Here is an 18533-nt window from a genome sequence, read left to right on the forward strand (position 1 = left end):
CTATGATGCTGCTTGGCCTGCTGTGTTCATCCAGCTCTACGCCTTGTTATCCCTGTATACAGGGGATCCCTGATTTACAATTGTCCCATTTACAAATGCTTGTACTTATGATTACGGGTTAATTTTAAATATCAGACATACAAATGTTTCCTGTACTTATGAGCACCTACTTCATAACATCCTGCATTGTGTTCCAACTTGCATACAAATCAATTTGTGGATGGACTTGGGAATGGAACTCGTTCACAACCCAGAGACTGCCTGTCCAGCATTCCACATGTCACAGATGCCCGATAGAAATGCAGGAAAACATCCCTCCTTTTATATTCTATTCCACTTGCAATAAATGACAACATTGTATTTGCGTTCTTAACCACTTGCTATACTAGTATACTAACGTCTTGTGGTTCACATACCAGGATACCTAGATCTCTCTGTACCACAGTTCTGCAGTCTCTGTCTATGTAAAGAACATAATGCTTTTCGATTCTTCCTGCCAGAGTGGGCAACTTCACATTTCCCACAATTGCCAAATTTTAACTTATTTATATTCCTTTGCAGATGCTTTAAATCCTCCTTACAGCTTGCCTTCCTAACTATCATTGTGTTATTAACAAATTTAGCCACTATATGTTCAGTCCTTTCATCCAAGAGGATTGTGCATGAGATTAACATGCTGCAGAGCATTTCTTGTTTGCTGGTTTGATATTCCAGAAATGACTTGCCGTTGTAAGATGAAAACTGTGGAAATAATTTACTTTGTGTATATCTGTCAATAGTAGCTTAATCAACAACAACAAAAACAGAAATTGCTGGCAAAGCTCAGCAGGGTTCAACTGGCTTCTGAGGAAGGGTCACTCGACCCGAAACGTTAACTCTGATTCCTCTCCATGGATGCTGCCAGACCTGCTGAGCTTTGCCAGCAATTTCTGTTTTTGTTTCTGACTTGCAGCATCCACAGTTCTTTTGGTTTTTAAGTAGTACCTTGATGTTAATATTATACCTGCTGTTTGGAAAACAAGAAAGACTAGGATTCAACAGTTAGGGAAACAGCTGAACGTTGCTGAGGCTGTAGATGTGAATCCAGGATGTTGTTTTCCTGACAGTAGGATCCAGGTTGTCATTTGAGTAACTGCAGGGAAGTTTTGAGGGGTAAATGGCTGGGTGAACAGCAAGAGTTGCCGTCTATATTCTTACTAATGTCTTAGACAGAAAGACAGTTGAGATTCTGCAGGCAAAGTTTAAAAGCTAGGAAGGAAAATGAGCCAGCAGGACCTCAAAGGTAATGATCTCTGAACATTCTGCCGTATTGAAATGGGAGAATAGTACAAATGAATGTGTTACTAGAAGGAATCCTTTAGATTCTTGGACAGGTCCTGGAAGAAAAGCACGGAAAGGCCAGACAGGTTGCATTTGAACAGCGCCGTGACCGGTGTTCCATTTCAGCAATTTACTAGTGACATTGGGAGGGGTTTAACCTGGTTTGACAAGTTGATGGGAAACATGCAGTATCTGCAAAAGAAAAAAAAGTACAAAAAGAAGTGGGAGAGACCGTACCAGAGTAGGAAAGAGTAAGGTAATAGTCTAAGAGGGAATGCAGTGAGGGACTAACTTGGGTTTACAACACATGAAAATGTAGAGTGTGGCAAACAAGGCTAGTCAGCTGCAGGCACAGCCACTTGGGAATGTGATGTTTTGACAATAACAGAGACCTGACTTTTTTAAAAAAAATTACTGGGTACCAAATAATATTGGATGCAGTTGTGTTCAGGAAATGCAAAGAAAGGCCAATATCACTCCAAACCTGTTGTATTCATGTACTTATGCAAATGTCTTTTAAACATTGTAATTGTGCCCACATCCACCACTTCTTCAGGATGTTTATTTCCAAACACGAACCACCCTCTGTAACACATTTGCCCTTCATGTTTCTTTTAAATCTCCCTCGTCTCACCTTAAAATTGTGCCATTAGTTTTGAAATCCCCCATCCTAGGGAAAAGACACCTACCATTAACCCTATGAACACCCCTCGTGATTTTATAAGCTTCTATATGGTCACCTCTCACCTTTTACACTAGTGAAAAAAGCCCCAGCCTATCCAGCCTTTCTTTATAACTCAAACCTTCCGTACCTGGCAACATCCTGGTAATTCTCTTCGGAACCCTCTCCAGCTTAATATCCTTACTATAACTGGGCGACCAGCATTGGACACAGTATTCCAGAAGAGGCCTCATGAATGTCCTGTACAACCTCAACATGAATTTCAAACTCCTACACTCAAAGGGCTGAGCAATGAAGGCAAGCATGCTAAATAGCTTTTTAACCACTTTGCATATACGTGACGCAAACTTCAAAGAATTATGTACTAGAACCCCTCTGTCCCTCTGTTTTACAACACTACCCAAAGCCTTACCATTAATTGTATAAATCCTACCCCTGTTTGTTGTGCCAAAATGCAATACCTCGCATTTGTCCAGATTGAACGCCATGAGCAATTGTCATAAAAGAGAATCTAAAAGTCTTCTAAGTCAAAGTCATTGCAAAGTCAGATTGAATTGAATTGAATTGAATTGAATTAGCTTTATTGTCACAAGTACTGAAATAAGTACAGTGAAGAGTTTACACGGTGACACTTATGGTGCCATCTTAGGTACAAAGGTACCTAGGTACAGATTCTTCAGTACAAGTTCTTAGGAAAGAAAATTTAAAAAATAAAGAAATAAAAAGTTTAGCCTTGCAGATTGTAGGAATAAATTAGAAAATAGAGGGAAAAAAAACTCCAGATGGGTGAAGTAGGAAACCAGACATAATCTTTTTATTTCATAATTTATTTACAAAATGCAGTATTATATATGCTATAACAAGGTGTAGAGCTGGATGAACACAGCAGGCCAAGCAGCGCGAGCGGAGCAGGAAAGCTGATGATTTGGGTCTAGACCCAGCTTCAGAAATGGGGGAGGGGAAGGGGATTCTGAAATAAACAGGGAGAAAGGGGGAGGCGGATAGAAGATGGATAAAGGAGAAGATAGGTGGAGAGGAAACAGACAGGTCAAGGCGTTGGAGCCAGTAAAGGTGAGTTAGGGAGGGGATAGGTTGGGCCAGGGAGGACGGACAGGTCAAGGAGGCGGGACAAGGCTAGTAGGGAGGAGATGGGGGTGGGGCTTGAGGTGGGAGGAGTGGATAGGTGGGAGGACAGGTTAGGGAGGCGGGTACGAGCTGGACTGGTTTTGGGATGCGGTCGGGGGAGGGGAGATTTTTAAGCTTGTGAAGTCCACATATGTTATTATATATGTTATTATATATGCTGCCTCCTCCTTAATCAACACTGTGTCTCAGCAGTTTTCATTGCACAACCGAAACAAATTAACTAATTAAACTGACATTTAAAGAGATAGGTGTGGCCCCTGAGCCAGGGGCCTGTGTTCAAGTCTTACCTCCACCAGAGATGTGGCATAACAGCTTGACTTTTTTTAAAAAAAACGTTTAAAGAGGGCCTGTAGTTGTGGCTGAATGGTTAAGATGATGGATTTAAGTTTGATGGCAGTCATTCCCTGGTGTTTCGGATCCTGTCCAGTGCACGTCAGAACCTTCTTGTGGTGCAGTGTCCTTATCCCTAGACCAGGAGGCCCAGGTTCAAGTTCCACCTGCTCCAGCGGTGAGTAATAATATGTCTAAACAGGTTGGTTAGAAAAATAGGTTAAATTTTAAGAAAAAGAAACTGACATTTAAAAACCCCTTAAATGGATGCTACAAGAAAACCCAATTTTTAAAGGAAATTTACATTTTGGAGGGGATGATGGATGCTATCTCCTGTAGTGTCCACCAATCATGGAAGCTGTCAAGCACGCAAGTTAATACCACAAAGATTCTGCTTTATATGTACCCAGTGTATACGATCAGCGCTCTTCACCTCTGTATCTTTAACCATCTCATTAATATTTTATAAGCAACAGTAAAGGAGAAGTGAGGCTTTTTGGGGAGTTAAAAGTGAATTTGTATATAAATGTAGAGTCATGGCTGTGGATCTAAAAGAATACTTTGCAAGTGACTTTACTAAGGAGTAAGATGCTGCTCATGTCACATTGAGAAAGGATGTAATTGAAACACTAGATGGGCGGGTAAATGATAGATGATAATAGTTGTGCTTAAAGTTACCAAATCACTAGGACTGACTTGTATGCATGTGAGGATACAAAGTTGCAGTGATTTAGGGCTATTGTGATGAAGTAGCAATGTTCCTACCTCTGGATTAGGAAGTCCTGGGTTCAAGTCCGATATGCTACAGAGGTATATTGTAACATATCTGAACAGTTTGGTAAGAAAATATCTATAGATTGCAAAGGATTTAGGGTTCTTGTGTTAGTATCCCTACCTGTGATCGAGGAAGCCCAGGTTCAGGGCCCAGCCTCCTCTGGAGATGTGTAATAAGATCTCTGAACAGCTTGATTAGAAGATATGTATAAATTGAAGAGGCTGTAGCCACCATCTTCCATTCATCCTTAGCTGCAGTGTTGGTGGCAGAAGAATGAAGAATTTCAAAGTTGCATTCTTGCTCAAAAAAAGGATGTTAGCTATGAGGTTCGTAGGCCAAATAATAAATTTCAGACAAAGGTTCACTTGGTACAATGATATCTGGGTGGTTTATAAAGCAACAAAAGTTGTACTTGGCAAAAGAAGACAATCAGTATCCTCGTTCAGATGGTTCTTGCTTTGCACTGATTCTAGTGACAACAGATGACTTGTGATATCTGTTCTGTTTTCTCACATTGTGTCTTCCTGAAATCTGCACAGTGAGTTCAATAAAGGCCTTTCCCTGAATTAACATGTTTTAATCTTGTTATTTCATATGTTAGTAATTGCACTAACTCACCACAATTGTGGTCACAGTTTGTAGTCACAGGATGTAAATAGCTAAATAGCTAAATAGCCTGTTGATAATTTTTCTCGTATAATCATTTGTTGGCTTGATGTAACCATTTAATTATAACACCAAAGTCCAAAGATTTGAGAGAGTGGCTCTTCGGATGAGAGCCTTCATGTACTTGGATAGATTGGAGAAGCTGGATTGTTTTCTCGGAGGACATTTGTTAGAGCTGTTCAAAATCATGAAGATTTCAGTCAGAATAGATAGAAATGCTCCCATTGCAGAAAGGCTGAGAACGCAAGGACGTTTGTTAAAGCTTTTTGGCAAAAGAACCAAGGGCAACAAAGAAAAATCATTTTTTTAACCCAGAGTGGATCTTGAATGTTGCAGTGGATCTCCCAGGTTGAAGGTTGGTATGGTTGATAATGGGGCATTTGAAACAAAGTTGGAGAAGTTTGTGTCATTTAGGCAGTGAAGATTTTATTTAAGCCATTTAAAAAATAGATAAAAATAATTTTATTAAGACTAATTTTAACTTACAGGAGTGAATATTGCAATGTAATAACTATATTGTATTAGATGCAGTTTCAGATCTTTTCACGGACCACATGTTAAACTGACATTAAACCTTCTTGGAGTTTGTGACTTGAAATTGCAACAAGATTAACACCTAAAAGTAAATCCTGTTTCTTCATTAGTACTGTATCCTTTCATGCAAAAAAACATTGAATTTGAAGCCAAAGACTGATCTTTAAAATATAAGCTATTCTATTACCTTAAAGCCAGATTAAAAATAAATTTATTTTCCAAAGGACGATTTGTTAAATTACAATTAGGAATTTAATTGGTTTGGTATTTTTCCATATCTCCTTAGCACAGTTGAAAATTACTGGTTTAAAAATTCTTCACTTTGCAAAGTGAATTTAACTTACTGACTGCAAAGCACTTAGATATAATTTATGTATTTTTATATGTGACTTTGAGAAGAGATCAAACTAGAACAAGTGTAAAATAAGTAAATCGTCAAATGGTTGTTTGGTAGTTAGAATTAGACTGTTGCTTAAAAAAAGTCATAGTCGTAGTTGTACCGAACGGAAACAGACCCTTCAGTCCAACTCGTCCATGCCAACCAGATATCCTAAATTAATCTAGTACCATTTGCCAGCATTTGGCCCACATCCTTCTATTCTCATTCATATACCCATCCAGATGCCTCTTAAATGTTATTGTACCAGCCTCCACCATTCCTCTGACAACTTGTTCCATATACACCACCCTCTATGTGAAAAAGTTCCCCCTTAGGTCCCTTTTAATCTTTCCCCTCTCACCTTAAACCTATGCCCTCTAGTTTTGGACACCCCCACCGTAGGGTAAACCACCTTGTCTATTTACCCTATGCGTGTCACTCATGATTTTATAAACCTCTATAAGGTCACCCCTCAGCCTCTGATGTCCCAGGGAAAATAGCCCCAGTCTATTCAGCCTCTCCCCATAGCTCAATCCCTCTAACCCTGGCAACATCCTAGTAAATCTTTTCTGAACCCTTTCAAATTTCACAACATCCTTCCTATAGCAGGGAGACCAGAATTGCATGCAGTATTCCAAAATCATGTCTCACTAACTTGATTGAGTTTTTTTGAAGAAGTAATGAAGAAAATTGATGCGGGCAGAGTGGTGGACTACTGGGGGGGTCTATAGCACAATCCCAATAAGGTGATCATCCCATTTTTATTTCAGTTCCACCAAAATAACATCCCTGGATGTATTTCCCAGGAATATCCTCCCTATGTACAACCATGATGTTATCCATAATCAAAATGCCACTCCCCCTCCTCTCTTGCCCCCCTTTCTATCCTCCCTATAGCATCCATACCCTGGAACATCAAGCTGCCAGTCCTGTTCATCTCGGAGCTGTGTCTCTGTCATTGCCTTAACATCCCAGTTCCATGTTCCCAACTATGCCCTGAGTTCATCTGCCTTACCTATTAGGCCTCTTGCATTGAAAAAAATGCAGTTCAATTTATCAGTCCTACCTCATTCTCTGCTTTGTTCCTGCCTACCCTGAATGCTTGACTTGCTCTTTTTTCCCCAACTGCACCAGTCTCAGACTGATCTTTTTCCTCCTCATCTCCCTGGGTTCCAACCCCCACACCCCTTTACTAGTTTAAATCCTTCTGAGCAGCTCTAGCAAATCTCCCTGCCAGTATATTAGTCCCCTTCCAATTCAGGTGTAATCCATCCCCCTTACAGGTCATTTCTACCCCAGAAGAGATTCCAATGATCCAAAAATGTGAATCCTTCTCCCCTGCACCCGCTTGTAAGCCACGTATTCATCTGCTGTATTCTCCTGTTCCTACCCTCAATAGCTCGTGGCACTGTGAGTAATCCAGATATTACTACCCTTGAGGACCTACTTTTTGAATTCTTGCCTAACTTCCTTTATTCTCAGCTCAGAATCTCATCGTTTTCTCGTCCTATATCGTTAGTTCCAATGTGTACAACGAGGTACTGTTGGTCCCTCTTCCCTTTGAGAATACTGTACACCCTCTTTGAGACATCCTTGATTCTGGCCCAGAGAGGCAGCATAGTTTTCTGATATCTTGTTGGCCACAGAAATGTCCGTCTGTGCCTCTGACTAGGGAGTCCCCTATCGCAATTGATTGCTTGGAACCTGGCGTATCCCTTGTTACGTTAGAGCCAGTCTAAGGTACCAAAAACCTGGCTGTCAGTGCTGCATTCCCCTGAGAGTTCATCAATCCCTATATTTTCCAAAACAGCATATTTGTTTGACCCGAAACGTTAACTCTGTTTTTTCCTTCACAGATGCTGCCAGACCTGCTGAGCTTTTCCAGCAACTTTGTTTTTGTTCTTGATTTACAGCATCCACTGTTCTTTTGGGTTTTATATTTGTTTGAGATGGGTATAGCCATAGCAGTCACCTGCACTACCTGCCTCACTCTCCTACCTTTCCTGGAGGTCACCTATCTACCTGACTGTATCTTTGGTTTGTCACCCTTCCTGCAAATGTCATCCATCACATCTCTTAGCTTCTGTAAATTCCTTCAGAGATAGTAGGAACTACAGATGCTGGAGAATCTGAGATAACAAGGTGTAGAGCTGGATGAACACAGCGGGCCAAGTAGCATCAGAGGAGCAGGAAGGCTGATGTTTTGGGCCTAGACTTTCCGAAGAAGGGTCATGGCCTGAAATGTCAGCCTTAACAATCTACAGACCCAGAAAATAGCTTAGTCTTACTGCTCTTAAAAAATACTGCTCCAGGTTAAGATCGTACCTATGTTTTTATATTTTTAAAGTTTAATCAAGAGACCTATCTCAATAAAGACATATAATCAATAAAGAACCCACTCTACTCATTATTGTAAATTTACAAACAAAAACAGTAAGGTTATACATAAAAACTATCCACTTAGCTGCTCCCCTGCTGTGAGCTCCCCCACATAGGTTTCTCCAAGGTCAGCTGTGAATTTCGTGGTTTGTTAATTTTTCTTAGATGAACTCTGCTGTCCAGAGATACTTGAAATCAAACAACAGAGGCAGTTAGCTGTGCAAGTTACTGCTGAGTCACACAGGTGTGCAGGTTTATTTCTCTGTTTGATTCACTTCCCATGTGGTCATTACCTTTGTCTCTCTTCCTCCTTTTTAAAGTGCTGTTGTTTTGATCTTTCTTTTCCCCAAAAGTTCCAAAACAATGCAACAGCTTATAAAACAGTAATTATTGCTCCTAGAATTTGAGGAAATCGGCTCTAACACTGAAAATACCTCAAAAAAAGGAGAGCTCTTGCAGCCACAATTTTTTCCTGTCCTCCATCTTGAATTACCCAGATGTTTGGTCAAAGTTTTTTTCCTTCCACTCATCAGGACAGTTTGCAAGAAATTTGCTAGTTTTTGAGATGTATGATCTATATACCTAGCATCACAGCAGCACTGAAATATGCTGCATTATTCATTTGTGTGATGGACAAAATGCCTTTTAGGCTTGAAGAGAACATCCTGTTGTTGGAGCATATGACTCGTATGACTACTGCATAGTGTCAGCACATTTTTCAAGCTTTTGGGATTCCTTCCACTGCCGGGTTAATCTGAAGTAGGTTGGGCACTTTTCAGAACCAAAAGTGAATTAGGCCCATTCAACAAGACTGGCAAATAATGTTAAATAGCATATCCCTTTGGCTGTTGGTAACAAACAAGATTGTTACCACACCTAACAGGGCTATGCTTGCAAGACTCTCAGATTAGCATCCAACAGTAGACATTATTCTGAAATTGGACACCATTTGCTTAATAATCTGAGCATGCACAGAATTATGCTGACACAATTTACAATTTTCAGCCAGGCTCACAGTGTAGCACACTTGAATGTAATGAATACCACATATATAAATACAGAGTTTGTTTCTTTGCAAACAAGAAAAAAAACTGCACATTTTTCAGCTGAACGAACAGATGATGGCTGTTCTTTCCTTCATTTCTCAGGGCTATGCCTTGACCAGTTTGAGTCAACCTGCCTGATTTAAAATTTAAATTGGCAGTCATTATTAACTTGTGCATTATCTGTGGCAACACCTTCAATAATCAGAGTTGACTTGCCAACCAGTCAGCACTCTCATATTGCTTTCTGTTTTACATAGATGTTTTTTTGTGATTTTCCCAATGTGTTCAAGACCAGACTTCAGAAAAATGTATTTTTTCAGCAATATTCAAATCATGAAACGGTTTGTCTTCAACATCGTATTAGTCTGGCACAAAGATGTATATTGATTTTCTTTCTTGATTTTTGCTTTTTTTAAAAGCTAAGAAGTCTAGCCTTTGGAAAAAATGTTTCAAAGTCTTGTTCTGTTGCTACTGCTGGTGCAAATACTGGATCGTGTCAGTCAGAGCAATTTCTGAACAGTCAGAATCTACCAGTGGCAGAGGGTGAGAAGTGGGAGCAGTGGAGAGAAAAGGATGAACAGGTGAGAACTGATGATGGAAGTCAAATATCAGTAATACTTAAAGTATTATGACATTAAATGTTTTAACAATATTCCAACCATCAGTCATTAATTTTATTTTATTCATTTATAATGACTTTACAAATTGATTTTTATTAACAAACCAATACTGATCCAGATTAAAGGGCCATATATAATCACTGTCTTTTTCATTGTCTTAGGAATACGGGACATGAAAACTAATGAAGATACTTGATACTTGCTTTTATGTTAAAAGGGATAAAGTGTAACTAATTGTAGAATTTTATGGATCCAGAGAATTGTCTAATCAGTTGATATTTAATCATTATTATAATTATATAAATGCCTTCTGACAAGAACAGTTAAAGTAAGCAGAAGTAAATACTGCCAATAGCTTAATATCATGTCCGGGCTTTCCTTAATAGTACCATTATTTTGTCGTAAAGTTGCAAGTTAATGCAGTTTATGTGTATTTGCTTAGTGGTTCTCATCATTAGCATAAAAGACTAACTTGTGTCCAGGATGAAGATTATCCAAGTCTCTCCAGAAGAGTCTTTTAGCACAGTGGTTGTGCTCCCTATCTCTGGCCTAGAAGGTTCATGTTCCAAGTCCCAGCTTTCCTGGAGGTGTCATAACATGTCCAAACAAATTGCTTGAAATAAATACTCTCCGTAGATATTGATTTCGAAAATGTCACATTTTTCTGAAATGCTGGTGGTGATACAGTTGAAACATTGGATGTATAGTAGTGTTTCTAGTTATACTCTAGTTAAGCTAGAGTTGATGTCTTGCTGTGCATTAACAAGGCAAAAGTTACCCCTGACTGCAGCTCTAGGCCAATGTCATAATTTGAAACGTGCTTAAACGACTTAAAGACAGCATTTAATTCAGCTAGAAATAATTTGTTTTTGTCAAATAGGCTTCCTCCCCATGCTTTAATAATAAATATGATGTATTGCTTGAGATGTATATTGAAGCCCGTGAAATAATTCCCAGCTAAAAATGAATGGCTTCAGAAATCTGAAAATTAATAAGAAAGAGGAAAATAGTTCCAGTTGCCAGTTTCTGTTGCCAGATATTAGTACCTTCTCTTACCCTACCGAAAGTTCTGAAGTGCAAAGAATTGAGGTAATGTTGCCACTCAGTTTTCAAATTCTAAGTTGTAAATGCTCAGTGCCAAAAGATTATAGATTTCCATCTTGCAGGTATTGAGAATTTTGAAAACATTTTAATAATTCAAAACAGCAGAGACAATATCAGTACGGACTATGATTTAACTGTACTACTTCTGGAACTAATGATGCTTCACTGAACGTCTGTCTTTATTTTGTTTTGTATGCAGCTAACTAGTGAATTGTATGAAGCAGATCTCCAAGAAGCTTTACTAATCAGCAAACTGGAATATGAGGAACATAAGAGAGTATGTATATATCTGGCAACTAAAAGATAAAGTTAACTGTTTTTAAGATTTGTTGTAGTAGATGATACAGTTCTACCATGAATTGCATTTAAAGTATCCTGCATAGATATAGGTAGAAACATACAAAATAGGAGCAGAAATAGGCCATTCACCCCTATGAGCCTGCTCAGCATTCAGTACAATCATGGGTGATCATCCAATTCAGTACCCTGTTCCTGCTTTCCATGCATATCCTTTGATCCATTACTCCTTCTTGAAAACGTTAAATGTTTTGGCCTTTCTGTGGCAGAGAATTCCACAGGTTCACCCAGGCTCTAAGTGAAGACATTTCTCTTCATCACCCTTAAACTATGACCCCTGGTTCTGGACTCTCCAGTTATCCTGTGTTTACCCTGTCAGGTCCTGTCATAATTTTATAGGTTCTATGAGATCCCCCCCCACCTTATTCTTTTAAACTCCAGCGGACATAATCCTAACCAATCAAGTCTTTCTTTATAATTCAGTCCTGCCGTCCCAGGAAACAGCCTAGTAAACCTTTGTTGCATTCTCTCCGTAGCCAGTACGTCCTTCCTCTGATAAGAAAGCCAAAATTGCACACCATACTCTCCACGGCCTTGTACAATTGCAGCAAGATATTCCTGCAACTGTACTCAAATCTTCTTGCTATGAAGGCCAAGAAACGATTTGCCATCTTTACCTTATGGTGCACCTGCATGCTTACTTTCAGCGACTGGAGTAAGAGGTCACCCAGATCTCATTACTCTTCCATCTTTCCCAATCTATTGCTATTTGGACAATAATCTGCCTTCATGTTATTGCCACCAAAGAGGATAACCTCACATGTATCTACATTGTACTGCATCTGCCATGTATTTGCCTATTCACTCAACTTGTCCAAATCACACTGAAGCAGCTCTGCATCCTTCTCACAGTTCACCCTCCCACCCAGATTTGTGTCATCTCCAAACTTGGGGTTATTACATTTAGTTGCCTCAATTAGAGAATTAATATACATTGTGAATAGCTGGAGTCTATGCACTGATCCCTGTAGTACCCCCCTATTCACTGCCTTCCATTTGCAGAAAGAGGCATTTATTCCTAATCTTTGTTTCCTGACTGCCAATCAAATTTCTATCCATGTCAGTACATTGCTCCCAATCCCAGGTGCTTTATTCTACTTTCTAATCTCTTTTGTTTGTTTAATCAATTCTATTAGTTACATCCTTCAAGAATTCTAGATTTGTCAAGCATAATTTTTCTTTTGTAAATCCATGCTGATTCTATCCAGTCATGTCATTGTTTTCCAAGTGCTCTGCTATTAAATCTTTTATAATGGCATCTAGTCTATAATTCCATTTGGTCTATGATTCCATTTTCTCTTTGCTTCCTTTTTTTAATAAAAGTAGTGGGGTTCATTTGTGACCCTCCAATCTACAGGAACCGTTTCAGAGTCTGTTGAACCTTGTAAGATGTCCAACAATGCATCCATTATTTCCAGAGCCTTTATCAAGAGGCAGAACCCTAGTCTCAAAATCACATACATCAGTCTCCATCTTTATGAAGAATTCTATCATATTATGTTAATCTCCCCAAGCAGCCTTGCACAGCTAAATTGCCAACTATTTCTTTTTGCTTGCACAATACCCAGTTTAAGATGGCCTGTTTTCTAGTTGGTTCCTCAAAATATTGATCCAGAAAACCATCCCGTTAATATTCCAGGAATTCCTCCTCTATTGTATTGCAACTGATTTGATTTGCCCCATCTATATTCAGATTAAATTTGCCCATAATTACAAGTGTACCTTTATTGCTTGCTTTGGTAAACTTCCTGTTTAATGCCTTCCCCGACATTACCATTACAGTTTGGCATCCTTTATACAACACCCACTGTTGTTGGTCCTTGGTATTTCTAAACTCTAGCAGATTCCACTACACTAGTGCTAATAATCCCTCTTCATTATTGTATTAATGTATTCTTTAACCAGCAATGTTACCCACCTTCTTTTCAACTCCAGATATTCAGTTCCCATCCCAGGTCATCCTGTAGCCATGTCTCCATAATCCCAACTGAATCATAGCTGTTTATATCTATTTGCATAACTAAGTCAACCACTTCATTGTGAATGCTCTGCACATTAAGACACAAACCTTATGGCCCGTCTTTTCAACATACTTAGTCCCATGTGCATTGTTTTACACTTTGGTACTGTTTCATTTCCTCATTTTTATATTCCACCTTCCTTGAGATAAAGGCCATCATCCTGTTTGACTTTTTGAATTACTTTTTTTGGATCTATTCATAAACTTTTTGTAACATGGTCACCTGAACCTCTTTGCTACTCTTCAGTGTTTATTCTTTCAATGTTAAGAAAATGTTCCAATTTATATTTCTCTTTTGGACATTGATCTCCATCTGGCAGAGTTTTGCCCACTCAGTCTGCCTGTGTCTTTTTTGTATTTCTCTGCTTTTATCTGTAAAATCTGATGTGCACTTTAGCTGTATCTTATGTGAAATTGGGTATACAATTCCTATGGCCAGATAATTAATATATATGGTGTAAAATTAAGACTTAGGTACAAATCATTCATAAACCTCAAATATCATGTGTCACCTTTCAGCTCGTGTACCTTTCTATCCCTAATCTGTCTCCACTCAGCTCTTGTTATCTTCAATTATATATGATTTCATTTATGCTAACAATCTCTTGTGCAGTACCTTATCAAATTATTGGCATATTGGCATTACCTATGAACAATCTCCCCTAAGTGTTAAGGTTGCTTAGTCTGATTTGATCTACGCTTCCCAGATCCGTGCTAAATTTCTTTATGGATTAACTCTGCTACATAATTTTGATCTCCAAATGAAGAAATTGCCACAAAAATTTCACTTGCTGTACTATTAACACAAAGTAGAACCAATGCAAAGTAAACATAAAGCAACAGTCAAATGGTAATTCAAAATAAGGTAAATTTCACTTTAAATAGTGGATACAACAAAGAGGTGTCTCGTGCAGCCATCAGTATTTCCTTCAGCATGTTTGGCAACATATAGCTACTGAGTTTTACAATGTCTTTTATTACTGTCGCAGGCTGGGTCCAGAGTTTTACCTTGGAACTTCATTGGTGGGATTATTGTTATCAAGGCACACTTCTAAAATCCCTTTCTCCCTCATGTCATGGCATTTCTGAAGTCATTGCCCTCCAGAATTCCTTCTTAACCAACAAACCAACTAAAAATAAACCATTCACCATCTGGTCTTCTGGTATGAACTCCTATCTTTTGCACGTCGGAGCTATTTGCAGTACTATTTAAAACTGAATCATAGAATCCCTGCAGCTTGAAAGCAGGCCATTCAGCCCATCAGGTTCACACCTACCCTCTGAAGACCATCCTGCCCAGACCCATACCTTACCCTATCACTGCATTCCCTATGGCTAATCCACCTAACCCACAAATCCCTGGACACTGGGCAATTTAGCATGGCCAGTCCACCTAACCTGCACATCTTTGGACTCTGGCAAAAAACTGGAGCCTCGGAGGAAACCCACGCAGACACAGGGAGAATGTGCAAACTCCACACAGACAGTCGCCCAAGGGTGAAATCAAACCTAGATCCATGGCACTGTGAGGCAGCATTTCTAACCACTGTGCCACCATGCCACCCAGTATCTTTACCTTATTAGTAAACGTTTTCTTCGGGCTTCTCTTTTTCTTCTTGCTGCCAGACAGAAAACGTACCCTTTAAAAAAGCTTTGCTCATTTCTCTCCACGGAAATTTAGTGTCCTTCTTTCTGCCTCTGTGCCTTCTCTTTGTCTACATCTGTATTGATCACTCATTCCCAGCTCTCCTGTCTGTAGTACCACTTTGTCATTCACAACAGTAGCTCCTTTGTCTACCTTTGTCTGGTTGCATAACCTTTTGAATCTTAACTTCCTTCCTGACAGTAATACTTACTGATTAATGGTCACCCCCCCGCCAGGTTTCCTATTGTCCAAGAATACTACAGTTGATTCCTTTACAATTGATGCAAACTCCTATGTCCTTTGCAAACATTTCCAAAAACAAAACAGATTTCACAGACTTGGAGATAGCAAGAACTGCAGATGCTGGAGTCAATATGAAGAAGGGTCCCAACCCGAAATGTCAGCTTTCCTGCTCTTCTGATGCTGCCTGGCCTGCTGTGTTCCTCCAGCTCCACACTTTGTTATCTCAGATTCCACGGATATTCTTTTTTACACTTTACAAATTTTCCTCCGTGTATAGCTTGCAGGTTAAATGTGATCATAACACATTGTCCAAGTGCTCAGTCACTCAGCCCCTGATGCGGACCTTTAGTAATATCCCACAAATGATAACTTACAAAATGGATAAAAATGTATCAGTTTCTGTATCATTTCTTAAATGATAGAGTAACATTTACAATTTGCCAATCTAATTGTAAAGCAAGACTGTAATTGATCACAGCATTTTTACAATTTTAAATCTACAGTCATATCATTACAACGGTCTCCAATTTACAAACACTCGAATTACCAACATGATTCCGTACAGGGGTATAATTTTAAAGACCAACATACAAACATTTCCTGTACTTACAAACAGCTGCTTTACATTGTCCTGCATTGTATTCCAATCTGTGTTCAAATCAACTTGTGAACGGGCTCCAGAATGGAACCTGTTTGCAACCCAGGGACTGTCTGTAATATTAAACTTCTATTATTTTAAATTTTCTAATTTTTGCAGTGTTGTGGTGATATTGCTTCTCTCAAAACAAAAGGACCAAGTAGAAAAGAAAAAAGAAAACATCTCCAGGGAAAGGATAAACCAACCACAGTTTCATTAAAAGATTTTCAAACAGATGGAAGTACAGGTAGTATTGGGTTATGTTGGTGTTAACTTTTACTTTGAATTCTGTGATTGCTCTTATGAAGCAAAGTCTGATATTCATGTACAGTAACTTTTCTCTTTTTGGAAAAAGTTACAGCCAGTTTGTACATAATGTAAAATATTACAGTACAAAAAAAGACTATTTTCCTAACTGCCATGAATCAAGTTGTCTAATCCTACTTTGTAACATGGTTCCCAAATGCCAAATCCCAAAATAGGGCAGGCAGAGGTCATGATATTGTTTGAACATAAAGATTAACCTTGCAATAGTGAAGCTGGAGGTGACAAAAGCATGGGTGATGATGTCAACAGAGGATGAAGTGAGTGATACGAGGGTGAAGTGAGTTCTCATAATGGAGAGGATATAAGGTCAAAAGTTCAACTTAAGGTTAAATTGTGAGGTATGAGCTTTCTGGTTCTGACTGACCACTGTTTGGGAATGGAAATGGAATTTGTGATGGCCTGTATTAGCTTCATATAGTCCTGATTTGGAGAGGCTGTCGATCACTGGTATGGTTATGGCACAATTGTTTTTGTGGTGGGCAATTTCACTGACAGAAACTGAGGCTGTACTATCTGTACGTGTTTCAGTATTTAATTGACTTTTTAAAAATTTCCCATGCCAAATTTCTCATCTTAGAAGGCTCTGTAAATACTCATGAATGCTGACCGTGTGATGAGCTCTGGGATCCAGCCAGCTCAAGCAGATTTCATAGATCTAACCTCTATTGCAGTTTTAAAGTTTTCTTCTCCATACATTAATTGGCTTTAGTAACTTCTTAAATTTTAATTTTGTACTCCTTGGTAAAACTTTATTTTGGCATTTGAATTTTAAAGAGATAATTGAAAATATTATATAAAGTGATGAAAATGAGTCTTTCTTTCGGTAGGAGAGAGGGATTCCAAATTTGTAGAATTGAGGTGAGAAACAGAACTTTGTGCCGTGTTCAGCTCATGCCAAGATTCCACAGCCAGTGTGATAGCCTTAGTTTAATTTCCAGTAAGCCATGCTGTAAGCTGTCCAGTTAATTCCTTTTTTTTTCCCTTATTATTTTACAAATGGTCCCCTTCTATAAGTCACCTCGTTATGCTAAGTTCAATGACCTTTAAGAGGTTACAAAATTTCTGTTCAATGAACTCTCTTGAGAGGTTTGTGTTCCATGTGCAACACTCTATCAAATAGTTATTTGTATAAATTTAGCTGTAACCTTTGGGTTCTAATGTGAAAGTCAATAATATCATTAGAACTCAATAACCAGAAAAAATTCCTCCGACATTTGTTCATATTTTATTTCAATTACTTTTCTCGAAGTGTTCAACTCTTTCATGTGCAAACCAAGTTTCCACTATAATTCTGGAAGTAACTGCAGACAACTTTGAGCAGATCTGAGAGATGCATGTGGATCTTCTCAGTTGGAGTGTAAGTAGCCTCACTGAAGGAAAATCTGCTTGACTTTCATCTGTTTGGATTGGGGTGCAAGTCAAGTGCAAGATGAATAAATAATCTTCTAGTAGAACAGGTCTATAATCACATTGTTCAGCGGAACCGGGAAGTAATGAATTATTCATTTGTTTTAGAAGAAATTAAATGCAATTGACCTTTTTTAATGCAAACATCAATTAATGAATCATTAAGTTGTTTCTTAATTTAGGACACCTGGCGCTCAACAGCACAGAATCCAAACCGGGCAGAATAAAATTTACAAAAAGTTGCAAGACAATGAACAATCAAGTCATTTTAAAGCCTTAAAAAGTATTTTAAATAAGAACTTTTTATCTGTAACATCCCAGAGGCCCAAGGACTCGTGAGAACTTCAATACAAGGACAAATAAAAGACACTTGAAAAAGGTTCAGAACTTGGGCAAAGAATGTTTTTAACACATTTTTAAAATGAAGAGTGAGGTGAAGGCTCACCTACTTGTTGCTATTTATCTCTTGTCAGTAGGATGCTCAAACCCTTTAACGCTTACAAAAATAAATTTATACTGTTTAGAGTTACAGACTAAAAGGCAGGCTTTTTTTTAAGTTGAGAAACATTTAAAGATTTATAAGCTGAAATTATTTTTAGGTGAGGCCCGCATTCTGGGAATTAAGATTGAATCTGATAAGGAGTGTTATGTGCTGCCAATAAAGAAAATGCAGACTATAAGCGAATCAGAGATAGTAGGAACTGCAGATGCTGGAGAATCCGAGACAACAAGGTGCAGGGCTGGATGAACACAGCAGACCAAGCAGCATCATAGGAGCAGAGAGGCTGACGTTTCGGGCCTAGACCCTTCATCAGAAAAGGGGGAGGGGAAGGGGTTTCTGAAATAAATAGGGAGAGAGTGGGAGGCGGATAGAAGATGGATAGAGGAGAGGATAGGTGGAGAGGAAACAAACAGG

At 38.8% G+C, this 18533-nt stretch overlaps 1 protein-coding gene across 2 annotated transcripts in view; it reads left to right on the top strand.

The window, feature by feature from the left end:
- Window positions 1–18533, top strand: part of gkap1 (G kinase anchoring protein 1) — a 43537-nt gene that overhangs the window by 5687 nt on the left and 19317 nt on the right. The window contains exons 2-4 of one of the 2 annotated variants that reach the window (XM_020531679.2): window positions 9677–9838; window positions 11181–11258; window positions 16004–16130. In XM_020531679.2, the coding sequence (XP_020387268.1) occupies window positions 9677–9838; window positions 11181–11258; window positions 16004–16130 (367 nt within the window). The remainder of the gene's footprint in view (window positions 1–9676; window positions 9839–11180; window positions 11259–16003; window positions 16131–18533) is intronic. The other variant, XM_048592926.1, reaches the window with a different exon arrangement.

The sequence above is a fragment of the Rhincodon typus genome, chromosome 3 (assembly GCF_021869965.1).
Source record: "Rhincodon typus isolate 14 chromosome 3, sRhiTyp1.1, whole genome shotgun sequence".
Lineage (NCBI taxonomy): Eukaryota > Metazoa > Chordata > Chondrichthyes > Orectolobiformes > Rhincodontidae > Rhincodon > Rhincodon typus.